This window comes from Eschrichtius robustus, chromosome 16, assembly GCF_028021215.1.
Source record: "Eschrichtius robustus isolate mEscRob2 chromosome 16, mEscRob2.pri, whole genome shotgun sequence".
Classification (NCBI taxonomy): Eukaryota; Metazoa; Chordata; class Mammalia; order Artiodactyla; family Eschrichtiidae; genus Eschrichtius; species Eschrichtius robustus.
This window is the reverse complement of record NC_090839.1, coordinates 31,064,008-31,080,851: the sequence shown is the minus strand read 5'-3', so window position 1 is coordinate 31,080,851 and position 16,844 is coordinate 31,064,008. Positions and strand designations below refer to the sequence as shown.

Here is a 16,844-nt window from a genome sequence, read left to right as displayed (position 1 = left end):
GATTTGCCTCAACAGCACCCTACTCAGTGGAGGCACAGCCAGGGCTGAATCCCCACATCTGTCTGATGCTGTTTGCATCCTCATGGATGGGAACCCCAAACTCTTCCCCGGAAAATGTTTGACATACTTCACCAAGGAAAATGCTAGAACAGGGAGGGTGTGTTAAAGGCAAGATTACCTCTCTATTAGACAACCAAAATGCCAAATAAAATACTGTCCTGGAATACCAGCTCTTCTAACTCTATCTTTTAGGAAAATCTCCTGATATGACAAAAATCAAGTTGTTAGTGAAGTTAAAAGACTAATCCAAATCAGCAAGCAAGGAACTGTCAGTGTCACTCAAACATAAAATTGTGATTTAAAGAGCCATTAAGGAATTACTGCTAAACTGACAACCTTCCCAGTATGGAGGGTGACTAAATTACACCTATCTGAAGGAGAAAGGGCAAAACTTCAAGTCAATCAACTTGGGATCCCTCAGAGCCCACGGCAACAAGGCCCAGAGAAAAGGGTGGCTCTTGGGGTTCAGGCAGTTTCACAGCCCCTTGGCCCTCCCTGATGAGGTATGGCCTGTGGCAGGAGTCCCAGGAGTGTGGTACTCACAGCTGGCACTCGTCCCCCTTGACACCCTTGGTGGTGCAGAAGCACTTGCCCGTGTTGGTATTGCACAGCGACGCGTGCCCATTGCACTTGCATGCTGGGGAGAAGGAAAAGGAAAGTGGGTGGTCACAACTGGCTTAAAAGATTACCACTATTAGAGACTTTTCCTAAAACAAATAATATTATCTCAACTGGATTCAACAGGAAAGCCAGGTAAAATAAATGCATTCATTTAAGGGATACAATTCTTGTTTTTTAGCTAGTGATTTATCTCAAATAATGTCAAGGCAACATTAAAGAAGCCAAAGTCACAGGCCAGGAGGAAAGAGAAATGTCAGTGTCTGCTGCCAATCTGAGGTCATCCCTCTGCAACAGACTTTGCAATAGACTTTGCAAAGATCTTTGCAATAGACTCCGTTTTTCACTATCACCATTCTCTCATTCACTCAATAAACATTTCTGAAGCATCTCCAGTGTGGCACACAGACACAGTCCCTGTCCTCATAGAGACCTCTAAGCGATGACTGCCCTCTGGGGGGAGGGTTGGTCTGGCTAAGCTCTGCCTTAGCTGAGGAGACGTCTCCACAATGGCCACGCTTCTGAGGCAGGATTCCAATGGCAGGTCAGTGTTTCAGCGGCCCTCTAGGATTCACACCCTTGCCTGCCTTCTTCTTCCTTAACAGCAAATGACTTGTCATCTCCCTCCTCTAGCCACTAACACATCTCCACCTTCTTTCATCCAACACATAAGTGTGAGCTATGACAAACTTTATACTCCAGGTGAAATAAATGAATCCTTTTGCTCAATACCTTTTCACTCTACAAACTGTTTTTCTGTGAATAAATTAAAAGTATTAGGCTGGAGATAGGTGTACTTTTAAAGGAAATCCGGTGGAGAAAAAAAATCCAAAGAAACCTATGAATAGAATAGTGCAGTGGCGAAGAAAATTTATGCTGGAGTGAGAAACACTAGGGTTCAACTCGGGGCTCTACTGAGGATGGAGAGAGGTGCAGTGTGCTAACAAAAGCAAAGGCCTAAAGTTCAGTTTGCCTGGGTTTGAATTCAGGTCCCTCCACTTAGCTCCCTTTCTAAGTCAGCCTCCTCATCCATGTGACAGGGATAATAACAGTGCCTATCCCGTAGGGTTTTGGGGAGGATTAAATGAGATAATACATGAATAAAACACAGTAAGCATTCAAAAACTCATCGCTGTTATCCATAGCTTAAGGACTATACAATTCTAAGAAGAAAACATTAAAGACTTGGTGTCACTCACAGTATTTTTTTTTTTTTCTTTTGGGCCCATCACCACCTGCTCATCTTTGAAGGTGAAGCACAGGCAGTGTTTTTCTTTTCTTTTTTAAAATTTATTTATTTATTTATTTATTTATTTTTGGCTGTGTTGGGTCTTCATTTCTGTGTGAGGGCTTTCTCTAGCTGCGGCAAGCAGGGGCCCCTCTTCATCGCGGTGCGCGGGCCTCTCACTATCGTGGCCTCTCTTGTTGCGGAGCACAGGCTCCAGACGCACAGGCTCAGTAGTTGTGGCTCACGGGCCTAGTAGCTCCGCAGCATGTGGGATCTTCCCAGACCAGGGCTCGAACCCGTGTCCCCTGCATTGGCAGGCAGATTCTCAACCACTGTGCCACCAGGGAAGCCCACTCACAGTATTTTTAAATCATGCTTTCTATTATGGATTGTGACTCTAAAAAATAAAGGTAGCTCTGAGTTCTGAACAACTGTACTCAGGCCTCACAGATGCCACAGAGGAGAATGTAATTTTTCTAAGATGAGAGCTGAAGATATGGGGATGATGGCACCCTCACAGTGGCACAACCAGGCCCAACAGCTAAAGTCACACATCCTGGATATGGTTCTCAGCATGGCCAAATCTCACACTGAGACCTTGGGCAGACTACTTGATCCTGAGGATAATAAAAGCAGCACTGTCTCAGGTAGCTACCAGCACAATGCCTTATATATACTCACCACTCAATAATGTCAAGTACTCTGATTTCTGTCTAATGGATGAAATCTATTCACAAAGAGTGAAAAAATAGTTTTACTTAATACCTTTTAATCGGAGCAAGAAATTTTACTTAAGAGTGGTGAGAAAGGACATCAGAAGAGTAATAATAATTGCTCGCATCTACCTGTTATGTCCTGCTGACTGCTTTCATTTCAACAACCACTCTACTATCCCCATTTTACAGATGAAGCAACTAAACCCCAGGGAGGTTCCACTAGGACACTAACTCTCTTCTGGATGCTCTGGGGTCAGATTCTCAAGAGCCATGCTAAGGAGTTTGGAGGTGGGATATGGCAAGTAGGTAGAGATTTTCCTTTCTTATTTATTTTCCTACTAAGACCTGACGGGTCTTTCCACTATAAACTAGAACAAACCAAAAAGTAGTTTATTGGTATCACTTGTCATTTTAAAAAATATAATTTGTGTACTAACAATAAAGTACCCTATTGCTTACAGGAATCTATTTGACATGTATGGGGAAACATGGGACTACTTAAATCTTTAAAAATAGTAGAAGTACTGAGGAGTCCAGCTCCTGGTTAAAAACCTACATGTGATTTTTGAGGCCGAACCATAGACAATGACAAAGGCTTTCCCTGGTGGGCCGTACCAGGAAAGCTGCCCTCCCCACACCAGCCTGGGTGGAAGTCTCTGAGGGGGGTTGAGTCAAGGTCTCAGGTCACCTGGCCGGCCACTCTCTTTCACATATTTGCATTCCTAGCTCAGGCACCTTCATTCCTAGGTCTCTTTATCTGAGGCCTTGGGCAGAGGTCTTCTTCAGTCACCTCTGCTGAGCTTCCATATGGAGGAGGAGGGGAACCTCAAAGAGGCTTTACCCACTCTCAGTCTCAGGTACTTTTCCACTCTTAGTCCTTCCCCTTCACCCTCCCTCCCGACCCCAGGGTCCATAAAAGGCTTTTTGCTGGGCCTTTTTGTTCAGGGCTCCCTCAACAACGAGTTGACCCCCAAGCCTATGCTGATCCACTTGACGCTCAACCAGCGCACCATTCCAGGAGGGAAAGTGGAACAAGGGGAGTCAGTGCTTTCTCCAGTTTAAGCCTCTTGCTTATACCATCACAGTAAGTGATTAAAGGCTTAACTCCTTCATTTTTTTCTTTTTAATATTTATTTATTTGGCTGCGCCGGGTCTTAGTTGTGGCATGCAGGATCCTTGTTGCCGCACAGGGGATCTTTAGTTGTGGCATGCAGGCTCATAGTTGCGGCATGTGGGATCTAGTTCCCTAACCAAGGATCGAACCCGGGCCCCTTGCATTGAGCGTGCAGTCTTAACCACTGGACCACCAGGGAAGTCCTTCATTTTTGACTAGTTGCTTTAATGGCTACTCTGACACTAGGCAGCTCTGCTCTCTCTCCTCCAGCTCAGCTGAGCTCCTGACAAGTATAACTTAAGAAATGCAATATCTGAAACCAAGTGGCTTTTTTCCTCCAAGATATACAAGTCAAACAGACGCATTATGTGCCACCTGGTTTGCAATCAGTAACCCTGAAAAATTTGACTTACGTTGACATTTTCCCCCATTGGTCGGATCACCATAGAAGCCAGATATGCAGGTCTCACAATGCTTGCCCGTGGTCAGGTTCTCACACTTCTCACAGATACTCTGATTAATGCATTTGCTGTGGCCATTGCACTGGCAAGCTGAAAGAAAGAATTTTAAGGGGCTTTTCCTATGGTACAGCTGGGTGGAGTACGTTCCACAAGATTTATTTGCAACGATCTAAGTTCCTTATTGCTTCTAAATAATCATCAAAACTACTAAAAACTAGTTTGAGAAATAAGATCAAAACATCAAAAAAGAGCTAGCTCAGGAAAATCAGAAATATACCACAGCAAGGTGAAAGTCCAGAGCCATTAAAAAAAAAGTTTTTGTTGTTATTCATTGTAAAAATAATATATGCTCATGATAGTAAATTTGAAAAATACAAGGAAAGGGAAAAAAAAAATCATATACAATTTCACCACCCAGAGATCACTGTCCACATTTGGATCTTTCTTTCCAGTATTTTTTTCTATACAGTTTTACACAGTTGTGGTCATATTAATATTCAATTTTGATTTTTTAGAATGTAGATCACAATTATTTTACCACATTATTTTATCTATCATAAACAAAACTTTAAATGGCAGAATGATTTCTATGAAGCCAAACAGTCACTTAACCATTACATTTTGATATTTAGTTTGCTTTCAATTTTTCATTTTTAGAAAAATAACCATGTTTATATGTAAACATTTCTATAAGTGGAATTACTGATTCCTGATGCGTACAGGAGTTTACAACTAGAAAGGCATATGAGGCCTAGACCTCTCAGGGCTGCTCAGGACAGTTGTGCACTGCATACTTCAGGTGGGGTCACTCATGTAGTGCACAACCTGTAAGCAGACCTGTCTTTTTTTCTCCTTAGCTCTATTGAGATATAACTGACATATAACATCGTGTAAATCTAAAGTGCACATTTAAAGTATACAGTGTGTTGATTTGATACACTTACTGCAAAAAGATGACCACCATAGCTATACCTAACACCTGCATCATGTCACATAATTACCATTTCTTTTTTGTGGTGAAACATTTAAGATCTGCTCTTTTACAGATCTGTCCTGGTTGATCAATGTCATACAGTCTCCACCTTGACAACTTTCCATGGCCTTGCACCTGTTCTGCTTACCCACCTGCTTTCTACCCCATCCCTGTAGGTATTTGAGTTGTTTTACATAGACTGCAACTGAAGAACTTAAAAATGACTACATCAAATATTCCACCAAAATTGCTTAAGATCTGTGGACTATACATGTTTTTCCTGTGAAGATGAGCAACTGTGCACATAGCAAAAGGGCAAAGCACAACACCAGAAAAATGTAATACCTAAAATCATTTACCAAAATATCTGTATTCTGGTTCAAGATAAAAAGACTGAACAAATGCTTCTCTCTCTCTTCCTCTTCAAGATCTCACTGAAATTATAGAAGAAATGTAAAAACAAGGGTTTGGGATAAGAGGAAAAGGTGCTATGAGAAGTACTGAGAGATACTTCTGAAGCACTGAATTTCTAGCCAGAACGCCCCAAGTGGGGAGGCACGTGGCACAACCATGAACATGTCAAATGCATCCACACACCTGGTCCGTCGCTCCTTCCTTCCTCCACTGTGGAAGGAATGCAGACCATTCAACAACAGCCAGAGCAGACCAGAGCTGGAGAGCCCTGGTACTAGCTAGCCAGCCTCTCCCTTAGGACATCACATCACACCTTCATGACACCTCAGTTCACCCAGTACTCATAAGCTTAGACATTCAGTTATAAATACAAATCAACCTTGAGGAATCACTAGTATGAGAAAATCATCAACCTAAAAGCACCACCTAGATAAACACACGGAATGACTAACTCTGAAGGAAGGATTAATGCAAGAAACTTAAGAGAACGAAAAATACTAATTTTAGCAAATTCAAGGAGGCTTCAGAGATCATTGCATTCATAAAATAAGAAAGCAAGCTCTGGAAGAAACCCTCACAATATTTAGAGACCTTGCAAAATGAAAAGGATAAAACAAAATCAGACACAAAACAAAAACCCTTCAATAGATTAAACAGGAGAACACATATAGCCAAAAAGCTACTTGCCAGAAAATAACAGGAACAGCTGTATGCCAACAAATTCGATCACTTAGATGAAACAGAAAAATTCCTATAAAATACAGGTTACCCAAACTGACTCAAGCAGAAATAGAAAAGCTGCCTGTATTATACTTTACTTACCTATACTAAGAGACTGAATGAATAATCAAAACTCTTCCCACAAAGAAAAATCCAAGCCCAGATGGCTTCACTGGTGAATTCTACCAGTACTTAAAGAAGAATTAATACTAATACTTTTGCAAACTCTTTCAGTAAATACAAGAGGAGGGAATACTTCCCTACTCACTCTATGAAGCCAGTACTACCCTGGTACCAAAGTCAGACAGTCATCACAAGAAAGAAAACTATAGAACAGACCTATATCTCTCATGAAAACAGACACAAAATACTCAACTAGCAAACTAAATCCAGCAACACTGTAAAAAGGATTATGCATCATGAGCAAATGGGCTTTATCCCAGGAATGAATGACTGGTTTAATATCCTTAAATCAATTAGTATAACATAATATTAATAAACTAAAGAACAAAACCACATCATCATTGTGATACAGAAAAAGCATTTGACAAAATCCAGCACCCAATCATGACAAAAGCCCTCAAAAGTCTAGGAATAGAAGGAAAATTTCTCAACCTGATAAAGGACAAGTATGAAAAAACTAAGGCCAACATCATACATAATGGAAAAAGACTGAATTCTTTCCCTCTAAGATCAGGAACAAGAAAGTGATGTCCACTCTCACCACTTTTATTCAACATTGTACTGGAATTTCTAGCCAGGCCAATTAGCCCAAAATTTTTTTTTAAAAAAAACAGTAGAACTGTCTTTCTTAGTAAACAACACAACCCTGTATATAGAAAACCCTAATCCACTAAAAAACTAGTAGAAATAACGAGTTTAGCAAGGTTGCACGATACAAGATTAACATACAAAATCAACTGTATTTCTACATATTAACAATGAACAATCAGAAAACGAAATTAAGATAATTCCATTCACAATACCATGAAGAAGAATAAAATACTTTGTATAGTAAATTTAACAAAATAAGCATAAGATATATACATTGAAAACTTTATAAAACATTGCTGAAAGAAAATAAAAAACTAAAGAAATAGAAAGACATTCCAGGTTCATAAACTAAAAGGCTTAATATTGTTAAGATGGTAATATACCCCCAGTTGGTCTATAGATTCAATGCAATCTCTATCAAATGTCAGCTGGCTTTCTGTTGATGTTACTGAAACTGACAAGTTCATCCTAAAATTCATATGGAAATTCAAAGAACGCAGAACAGCCATGACAATCTAGAAAAATAAGAACAAAGTTGGAGGACTCAGACTTCCCAATTTCAAAACTTACTACAAAGCTACAGAAATCAAGAGTGTGATACCAGCATAAGGACAGACATATAGGTCAATGCAATAGAAATGAGAGTCCAGAAGTAAGTTCTTACATTCAACTGATTTTCAACAAATGTGCTCCCAAAATTCAATAGTAAAAAAATAGTCTTTTCAACAAATGGTGCAGGGACAACTGGTTAACTACATGCAAAAAGATAAGTTTGGACCCCTACCTCACACCATATACAAAAATTAACTCAAAATGAATTACGGACCTAAATACAAAGAGATAAATCTATGTAACCTTAAAGAGAAAACACAGGAGTTAATTGCGATTTTTGGGTTAGTTAGGCACTGACTTCTTAGATACAATACCAAAAGCACATGGGAAAAACGAAATCTTTTGTATTTCAAAAGATACCATAAGAAAGTGAAAAGAAACCCATGGAATGGGAGAAAATATTTGCAAACTGTATAACCAATAAGGGACTTGTATCTAGATTCATAAAGAACTCTTACACGTCAACAGTAAAAAGATAATGCAATTTAAAACTGGGCAAAGAATTTGAATAGACAGTTCTCCAAACACATACAAATGGCCAATAGGATGCTCAACTTCATTAGTCATTAGGGAAATGCAAGTCAAAACCACAGTGAGATACCATTTCTCATATACTAGAACAGCTACAATCAAACAGACAGACACAAGTATTGATAAGGATGTGGAGAAATCTGAACCTTTCTACACTGCTAGTGAGAATGAAAAATGGTACAGCTACTTTGGAAAACTTTGTGCCCATTATTCCCCATTTCTGCCCCCGGCCCTAAGCAACCAATAATCTACTTTTTGTCTCTATATATTTGCCCTTTTTTGGACATTCCATATAAGTGATATCATATAATATATAGCCTTTGTATCTGACTGCTTTTGCACAGCATATTTTCGAGGTTCATTCATGTTGTAGAATATATCAGTACTTTATATTCCTTTTTATTGTCAAATAGTATTCCATTGTATGAATGTACCACATTTTGTTTATCCACTCGCTGGCTGACAGACATCTGGGTTGTTGCCACTTTTGTCTATTATGAATAATACTTCTATGAGCACTCAGTACAAGTTTTTTTTTTTTTAATAAATTTATCTATTTATTTATTTTTATTTTTGGCTGCGTTGGGTCTTTGTTGCTGCACGCGGACTCTTCTCTAGTTGTGGCGAGTGGGGGCTACTCTTTCTTGCGGTGAGCAGGCTTCTCACTGCAGTGGCTTCTCTTGTTGCAGAGCACGGGCTTCAGTAGTTGTGGCTTGTGGGCTCTAAAGCGCAGACTCAGCAGTTGTGGCGCACCGGCTTAGCTGCTCTGTGGCATGTGGGATCTTCCCGGACCAGGGCTCGAACCCGTGTTTCCTGCATTGGCAGGCGGATTCTCAACCACTGCACCACCAGGGAAGCCCCTCAGTACAAGTTCTTGTGTGGACATATATTTTCAATTCTCTTGGGTATATACTGGGCTATATGATGGATCTATGTTTAACTTTTTGAGGAACTGCCAAATTGTTTTCCAAAGTGGCTACAGCATTTTACATTCCTACCAACAATTAATGAGAATTCCAGTTTCCTGAATGATGTTGAGTATCTTTTCATGTGCTTATTTGAGTTTAAAGAGTTCTTTATGTATTCTGGACATTAGCTTCTTATCAGACATATAATTTGTAAATATTTTCCTATATCCTGTGTATTTTCATTTTACCTGATATATTCTTGATATTAGTGGAAAAGCACAGATTTAACTATTTCATTAATTAAACCACTAGTAGATTAGAAATGCAACTGTAGATCCTCCAAAATCTTAGGAAAAAAGGAACAAAGAGAATTTAATCCAGTTCTGTAGATAAAAAGCTGGTTTCTCATTTTATTTTGAATTTTCCTGCTCTACTTCCTTTTCTGAGAATGACTTTATATCCTTTTGATAGGAAGAGAATAAAGGGACAAAGTAGGTGATTAAACAGTTAATCCCACTAGGGGATTGTAAGTAGAAAAAAATATGGGAGACCCCTGTAAGTTAATGATCACTCAAGAAAGCAGGTTTGCTTAACCACAAAACTAAGCAGGCCTGCTTAGCAACAAAACCATGCAACAGAAGCATGAGACATGCCCCAAAACAATAAAACAATGGTGGCATGAGACCCACATCCTGCCCAGTGAGCTCAGTAAGTTAATGACCCCTAGGACATGCTCTCTGCACGCATAAAAAACAATAATTTATGGAAGGGTGACATTGAAAGTGAAAGACCCTTATTGTACTGAAACCTAAAATAATTTTTCCATAATGTCGTGACAGTCCTGGCTTGACCATGCAGGGACAAGAAAACTCCCCTGCCCAACCTGGAGGAGGAGCTTATGATGGAAGCCTGATGCCTACTCAAGAATGAGGAAGAAGGTGGTCTTTTCCCCCACCCCATTTTTCCTTTGATCATAAAGCTGTAGCCCACTAAGTTCTCGGAGTGCGGCACCGTCTAGCCTGCTCACTTGTAAGCCTCACAAGTGTTCTATTCTAATAAATCCCTTCTTATCTATCACTTAGCACCTAGATGAATTCTTTCTGTGCTGAGACATAAAGGACTGGAGCTCCCTGGAGCGCCATGGCGCCCACCCCCCAACCCCCGGGGAAAAGACACCTAGCGGTTTCACTTTGTCCACTTTTTCTGTTGGGTTGACATTCAGCTTTTTTTTTTTTTTTTTTTCTGGAGGGTAGAGGTTTACATACTCTGGATGATAATCATTTGTTATATACCCTGCAGATATTTTCTTCCAGTCTGCCTGTGGCCCTTTATCTTTGTTTACAGTGGTCCTTCCCTTATAGAAGTCCTCACAAAGAACCCAGTGGTCAGGGGCAATGTCTGGCAGGCTCTTGGCGAAATTCTTATCCACTAATCTCTTGGGAGTCTTTGCACCTGCCTAGCATCTCCCAACTGCTCTGGAGGCCCATCAGTACATTCCTGAGATTTACTGAAAGTTTGAATCAAAGGCCAGTTTTTCAGGGTTGGTTTCTCAGGACAGCTACCATAGCAGGTCTAGGATCAAGCTTTAGGTCAAACTCAAGGTCTGTTCCTTCTGGCATCAACCACTGGAAAGGATAGGAAGGAAGGGGAAGGAGAAGGAGAAGGGAAAGGACAGAGGGAAGGAGTGGAGAGGGGAGAAGAGGGCAAAGGGAGGGGAGGAGGGCGAGAGGGAGGCAGGCAGGCAGGCTGAATTTTTCCTTTTTTCTTCCTGTCAAAGGGAAAGAGATAGTTTTCCTTCTCCCTTTTCTTAGATCATTTCAGTATGAAAACCTGTATTTAAAAACCCTTCCTGAAAAAAAAAAAAGGTCATGAAGAACCTAGTGGCAAGACGGGAGTAAAGACACAGACCTACCAGAGAATGGACTTGAGGATATGGGGAGGGGAAAGGGCAAGCTGTGACAAAGTGAGAGAGTGGCATGGACATATATACACTACCAAACGTAAAATAGCTAGCTAGTGGGCAGCAACCGCATAGCACAGGGAGATCAGCTCGGTGCTTTGTGACCACCTAGAGGGGTGGGATAGGGAGGGTGGGAGGGAGGGAGATGCAAGAGGGAAGAGATATGGGAACATATCTATATGTATAAGTGATTCACTTTGTTATAAAGCAGAAACTAACACACCATTGTAAAGCAATTATACTCCAATAAAGATGTTAAAAAAAAAAAACACCTTCCTGTTCCTTTGATATGTATATGTATGTAAATTTTTTAAACTTAAATAAACTTCAAGTCAGCACTACAAAGCAGAGATGTCCTTCTTAAGTGCTTAAGAGCCATCTCTTTGAAATGTACACATCAAGGGAGCCAGCCCCCCTCCCCTTGCTGTGGGAATGGGTCCAAACTGTAACCACCTGCTTGCCTTAGAGATACAAGTTTGTTTTCTCCTTTGGGTAAAGGCAATTAACTAACCTAGGTGGCCTCCCCAATTACCAGGTAAATTCAGAATGAACTGTGAAAGAATGTAGAGCAAACAGTGCTGTCAAATCCTCACATGAAGACAAGTTATCTTCATTTCGAGAATATGTATATAATGGATTATATACGCTGGGATATTTAAAAGGGTAGAATTTCTCTCCGATTTTGCAATCTCATTAGTGGATTGCTGCGATGTGGGCCACAACCTGATTTAATGCTTATTCAATAATAAAACTGTTTCTTTCTTTTCTACATCTGTGGAGAGGAATTTCTGGGTTGGCAGTAGATTTTATTTTTAATTTTTCCCCTAACAATTGTCACAATGTATTTTTAAGTAAAAAGCAAACTGTAGAACAATATATCATATGCATAGTGTATAGCATAGTATTTTTTATTTTAAAAACTATATATCTAGAGGTATCTATATTATACTGTTAAAAGTTTTTCCTTCTAGAGATGAGAAGAGGAATTCTAGTTTTTATTTTATCTACATCTGTAATAGTTAATTTTTTATAATGAACTTATTTCAATACTTTTGTAATGAAAGTTAGCAAGACAACTCACTTAAAGTCCTTAGGATTTTCATTAATTGACATTAAAAATATTTTTCACAAGAAACAAATAGTTTCCTAAACGATCTGTTATTTTTTTCTTAAAGAAATCCATATAAATGATGTAGCTTTCAAGGCTTTATTCTTTGTAAATAGGTAGTGAAACACTTGATTTTGGATACACAAGACATCTTACCTGGACAATGAATGAAAGACCAGTTGTATCTGCTGTCCTCCAGACACATGCTGGAATTGAGAAGGGGCTGTGGATAGGAATTTCCTGTAGGGGCCTGAGAGGGCATTTTCACTGGTCCTTTATAGGAGCCCTCTGTGCATTTCCCTTTGCCAGTATTGCTGGGATCAGTACACCAGCCACAGCCTGGTTGCTCCAAGCAGTGACTACAGGTACAGTAGCCTGAACAATTTTCAGCTGTAAAAAAACATAAATTACAATTCACTATCACATGTAGTCTTAAATTCACTGTATTTAAATTACCTTTTTCTTTAACAGACTATTGAACTTCTGTGAGTCAAAATTCCTATTCTATTGTGATTGTTTAAATGACATAATAAAATTTTAAAAAGCCCAATATTTTGTCCAACATATAATAGAGACTCCTCCCCTCCTCTCTCAATCCCAGGATGTTTAGAGATCATCTCCTGGAAAGCACTTCTTTATGAATTAGGAGATTAAGATGTGGAGATACTACATGGATTGAGCAATATGATACTGAGGTTGGGCAAATTATTTCTGTACTGTGATCTATCCTACAGTTGTTTACTTGTGTCATTGTTCTTGATTCTGTATGTGGGTTCACATCAGGCAGTCTCTGGACAGTCCTGAGCAGAAGGTCAAGTCTGGTCTCATCCCTAGAATTTTCAGAGTCTGACAGCACTGCCCTACACACAGGAGTTGTTACCCATACTGCCTAGAGCTCACTTTTCACTCACGGGGGCAGCTGCTCATGGTATACCACTCCATACACTGGCCAAAAGGGAAGGAGGCCACGTAGGCATTGGAGTCCACGCACTGCTTCATGTTGCTGCACCACATGCACTCGGAGCTGCCGCTGGTACACTCCCCACATGCCGTCCGCAAGGCACACGGTGTCCGGCACTGCTTGGCACTGTGGTTCGCTGGGAAGTAAACCCAAGAGAGACACTTAGAGCTCCCACTATGTCACCTAAGGTCAAAGGCTTTTCAATGTGGGTTGTGACCCACTAGTGTGTCATGTAATCAATTCAGTGGGTTACACTAAATGAAGAAGAAAATAGAAAGTCTTAGGTCATCAAGTACTATTTAGTCAAGTATATTTATACACTTGGGGGGAAAACAGTTTTTCTTTTCAAAGAGCATTAAGGACAGACATGAGGGAACAAGCTAATCTTTCCATAAGAGTAGAGGTTCTAAAGCTCCTTATGACATAGGAGACCCAGGATGAACTTCAGGGGTTTTACAATCCACCTGAATATGCAAAATTGCATCTTTGTATACTCTGGGGGAAAAAGAACCACAGCATTCATTAAATTCACCAAAGCACTCAGGATCCAAAATGGCTGAAAAGTTCCCCTAGATATTATACTTTAAGGTGACTCCTACAGTGCTATGAATTCTCTTCCACACCTCTGTATTCCTCAGACAAATGACAGTACCTTCCTAAAATAAGACATGATGTCAATGGAGTCCAGCCTCCCAAAAGCAGCCACAGAATTCCAACTACTGCTTGTGAGTCCCTCTGCAGGAGGAGGACGCTGGTTTAGGGCTTGTCTGCGTGCTGCAAATGCCACCCCTGTGCCTGCCTTTAGGAAGCCTAAATGTGCCTAGAGAGCTTCAAGTCTGTGAAGCTACTCCAAGTGTCCGGTCCTTCAGCACTCTCCTGCAGCTTTATCATGCTGAAGGTTTGCTTCTGCTTCATGACACAGAGCTACTCCCATCATTTTTCTCCCCAGTGACACTATCTTTCTGTCCACTGTCCCTGCAGTGATCTGCTTGCTTTTCTGATCTTTTCTTTGGATTTTTTGTTCTTTCTTCCACAACATTTCCCTGCCAACACCAAGAAATTAGCCTTTCAGAGAAATTATCAATACTTTTTGTGGTCAACAAACCAATCAATCTCACAGTTAATCAGAATATTAGAGTTAGTTATTTTTGGTTTTGCTCATGGCTCACACTATTCAGAGCCAAACACTATTTCCTTCTGCTTTAAAAATTCTGTTACACTCTGCTTCATATGCTTGAAATCAATACTCCATCGGTTTTTCATGAAAATTTCGTAATACTTAACTATGCCTTCTATAGTTTCTCTTTCAATGAACTTCCAGTAACGCATAATTCACCCATATACTTACCAGGTCTTTCACAGACACTACCATTGAGTGGGTTGATACAGGTTGCAGCCTTTAAGCCCCAAGTACTGGGTTCAGACAAAATTCCACAGAATCCAGCATCACTGGGCTCAGATGGCATCCACTGTAGCAAACTATTTGTGAATGGGGACATATCTTCCCAGCACCAGTAGGACACGTTGATCTTCCGAAGGCCAACCCACGGGGTTAAGGTGAGCTTGGACTGCAGGCAAAACAGGCACAGCTATGAATATAATCAATGTCTTGACCAAAACTGGTTCTAGACAAAAACCATTAAGTTACATATGTCCAAAAGATAAAGGAAAACCTCCCTCTCCCGATTCAGCCATGGTAGATTACTGCAGACCATCATTTTTATGTTACATATCATGCCTGGCACTTTAATATGGCCATTTTACAAAGGACAGAAATACAGCTCGGAGAAGACATCAAAATCAAAGTAATAATCAAGTTCCTAAATTTCTACATGCTATGACAAATGCTATGAAGAGATGACCAACCCCAACTTGGTTTAAATGTCTATTTATACGTGAAATCATCGTATCGATATTTATGAAATACTGGTTATATGCCTATCATTATCTAAGCCTGTTTTGGAAGCTCTGGTTAGTTCAGGCTTAGATAAATGATGATTAAAGATTCCCACCTTCAGCTGGGGAGGTGGGGGGTATTGGCTGTCACTGAATTTTATAGGGAAAATAGGACAATGAATTCCTGGGAAAGTCTTTCTCAGATGCCACATGTAGCCAAGACCCAGACCGCACTTCCTATGTCCTTCCCAAGGAAGTGCTGCCCATTCCTCCTACCTGCTTGACATTTCCCCCTAACTGCTCTATACCAAAGACAATGTTGTTGAAAGAGCGTTGTCTTGTGAGGATCTACTTGATTGAGGGTAGGACCACAGTTCTAGGACTCTGTACTAAAAAAGACAAAATGTGACTGTGGAATATCAACTACAAGCTGCCTGAGAGCACTGGGTGGACAGGAAGAGAACTTGGGGACTTTCTGTGCTCAGAAACTCCTGATAAGAAGATGCCCTCTCCTTTTGGGTTGGTCAGATCTAAGAAAGACCCAAATGGATGTCCATTTCTTAGGATGATTAGCATTAAATCATATTACACACTGTAGTAAAACCTGAAATCTGAGAGACTCAGGTGGCTTAATTCAGCTCAGCTAATTAGTAATGGCATTCCCCTCCCCCACCCCAACAGAACCTAGGGATAAAACAGATATGAAATCATCTACTGATGTCACAGGATATGTGCATATGTAAACATGTTACTGTTCAATACGCATGTAATTATTGATATATCTTATAATTTAATGAAATATGACTAATAAAAATAAGGTGTTGGAAATTTCAAGATAAGAAAGAATTTATTAAAGGAAGAGAATTTGACAGTGCAGTTCCACAGTGTATTACACTGCACCTACTAGCATTCCTCTTCCTGCCAAGCATGTAACAGGTAAGCCGTAGTCATGCCGTCAGTAGAAGGATGGATACTAGAAACTTAAGTTCCAAGGACTTTAACTCACCATGCTCTGCGATGACTGCATGATTCGCAGCTGCTTAAGGACAAATTCCACCTTCTTCTGGGTTGTAAGAGAAGCCAAAAAGGCATTGTGGTTCCTACAGGACAATTTTGCATTGTCATAATTCTCTTTGGCAGTAGTAATTTTCAAACATGAGTTTCCAACCAAATGCCAGCCAATGCCACAGATATTTTCTTTATTAAAGAGGGGAGAGAAAAACAAAGAGTTTTAGAAATCACACAAAACTACGTATATTAGCAGCTTGAACTGCTGAAAACCTAAATGGTTTTTGTGAGCTGAATTCTAGATACTTCATTCGGATGTGGTGAGTGCATCAGACACATTACTAAGGACCAAATACAGAATACACACAAGAATTTTTTAAATGTTTATCAGTCATATTTCCTGGATCTCAAGATGCATATTCTGAGGTCAACCCTCCTATGTCTTAGAGGAAAACATTTGTTTGATGCCACTGTTAAACTTATAAACCTCCTTTTGAAGAAAAATCAGAAACAAGGCTAAAATCCTAAGAGCAGAAAAAGGAATATGCATTATTGGAAAGATGGGGTGGAAAACTGCAAGAACAGAAATGAGTTGGTGAGTGAGCAAGTCTACAAAAGCTGCACTGTTTTCACATCAAGTGAAACAAAACATCCCAAAAGTGAGGTGGAAAGAGCCTTTTTGGAAAATAAACCGAAGTGCTACAGTACACCAGGTAAGTTTGTAGTCTACTACTGTGACCTCCTGTACCCACCCAAAGAACTGCACAGAAGCTATGCATGCT

At 40.1% G+C, this 16,844-nt stretch overlaps 1 protein-coding gene across 3 annotated transcripts in view; it reads right to left on the bottom strand.

Annotated features, from left to right (window-relative positions):
• ATRN (attractin) overlaps positions 1–16,844 on the bottom strand; it is a 170,167-nt gene that overhangs the window by 73,854 nt on the left and 79,469 nt on the right. For all 3 annotated transcript variants that reach the window (XM_068524863.1, XM_068524861.1, XM_068524862.1), the window contains exons 15-20: positions 16,061–16,251; positions 14,507–14,726; positions 13,109–13,294; positions 12,354–12,587; positions 4,150–4,287; positions 604–697 (exon numbers count right to left, since the gene is read on the bottom strand). In XM_068524863.1, the coding sequence (XP_068380964.1) occupies positions 604–697; positions 4,150–4,287; positions 12,354–12,587; positions 13,109–13,294; positions 14,507–14,726; positions 16,061–16,251 (1,063 nt within the window). The remainder of the gene's footprint in view (positions 1–603; positions 698–4,149; positions 4,288–12,353; positions 12,588–13,108; positions 13,295–14,506; positions 14,727–16,060; positions 16,252–16,844) is intronic.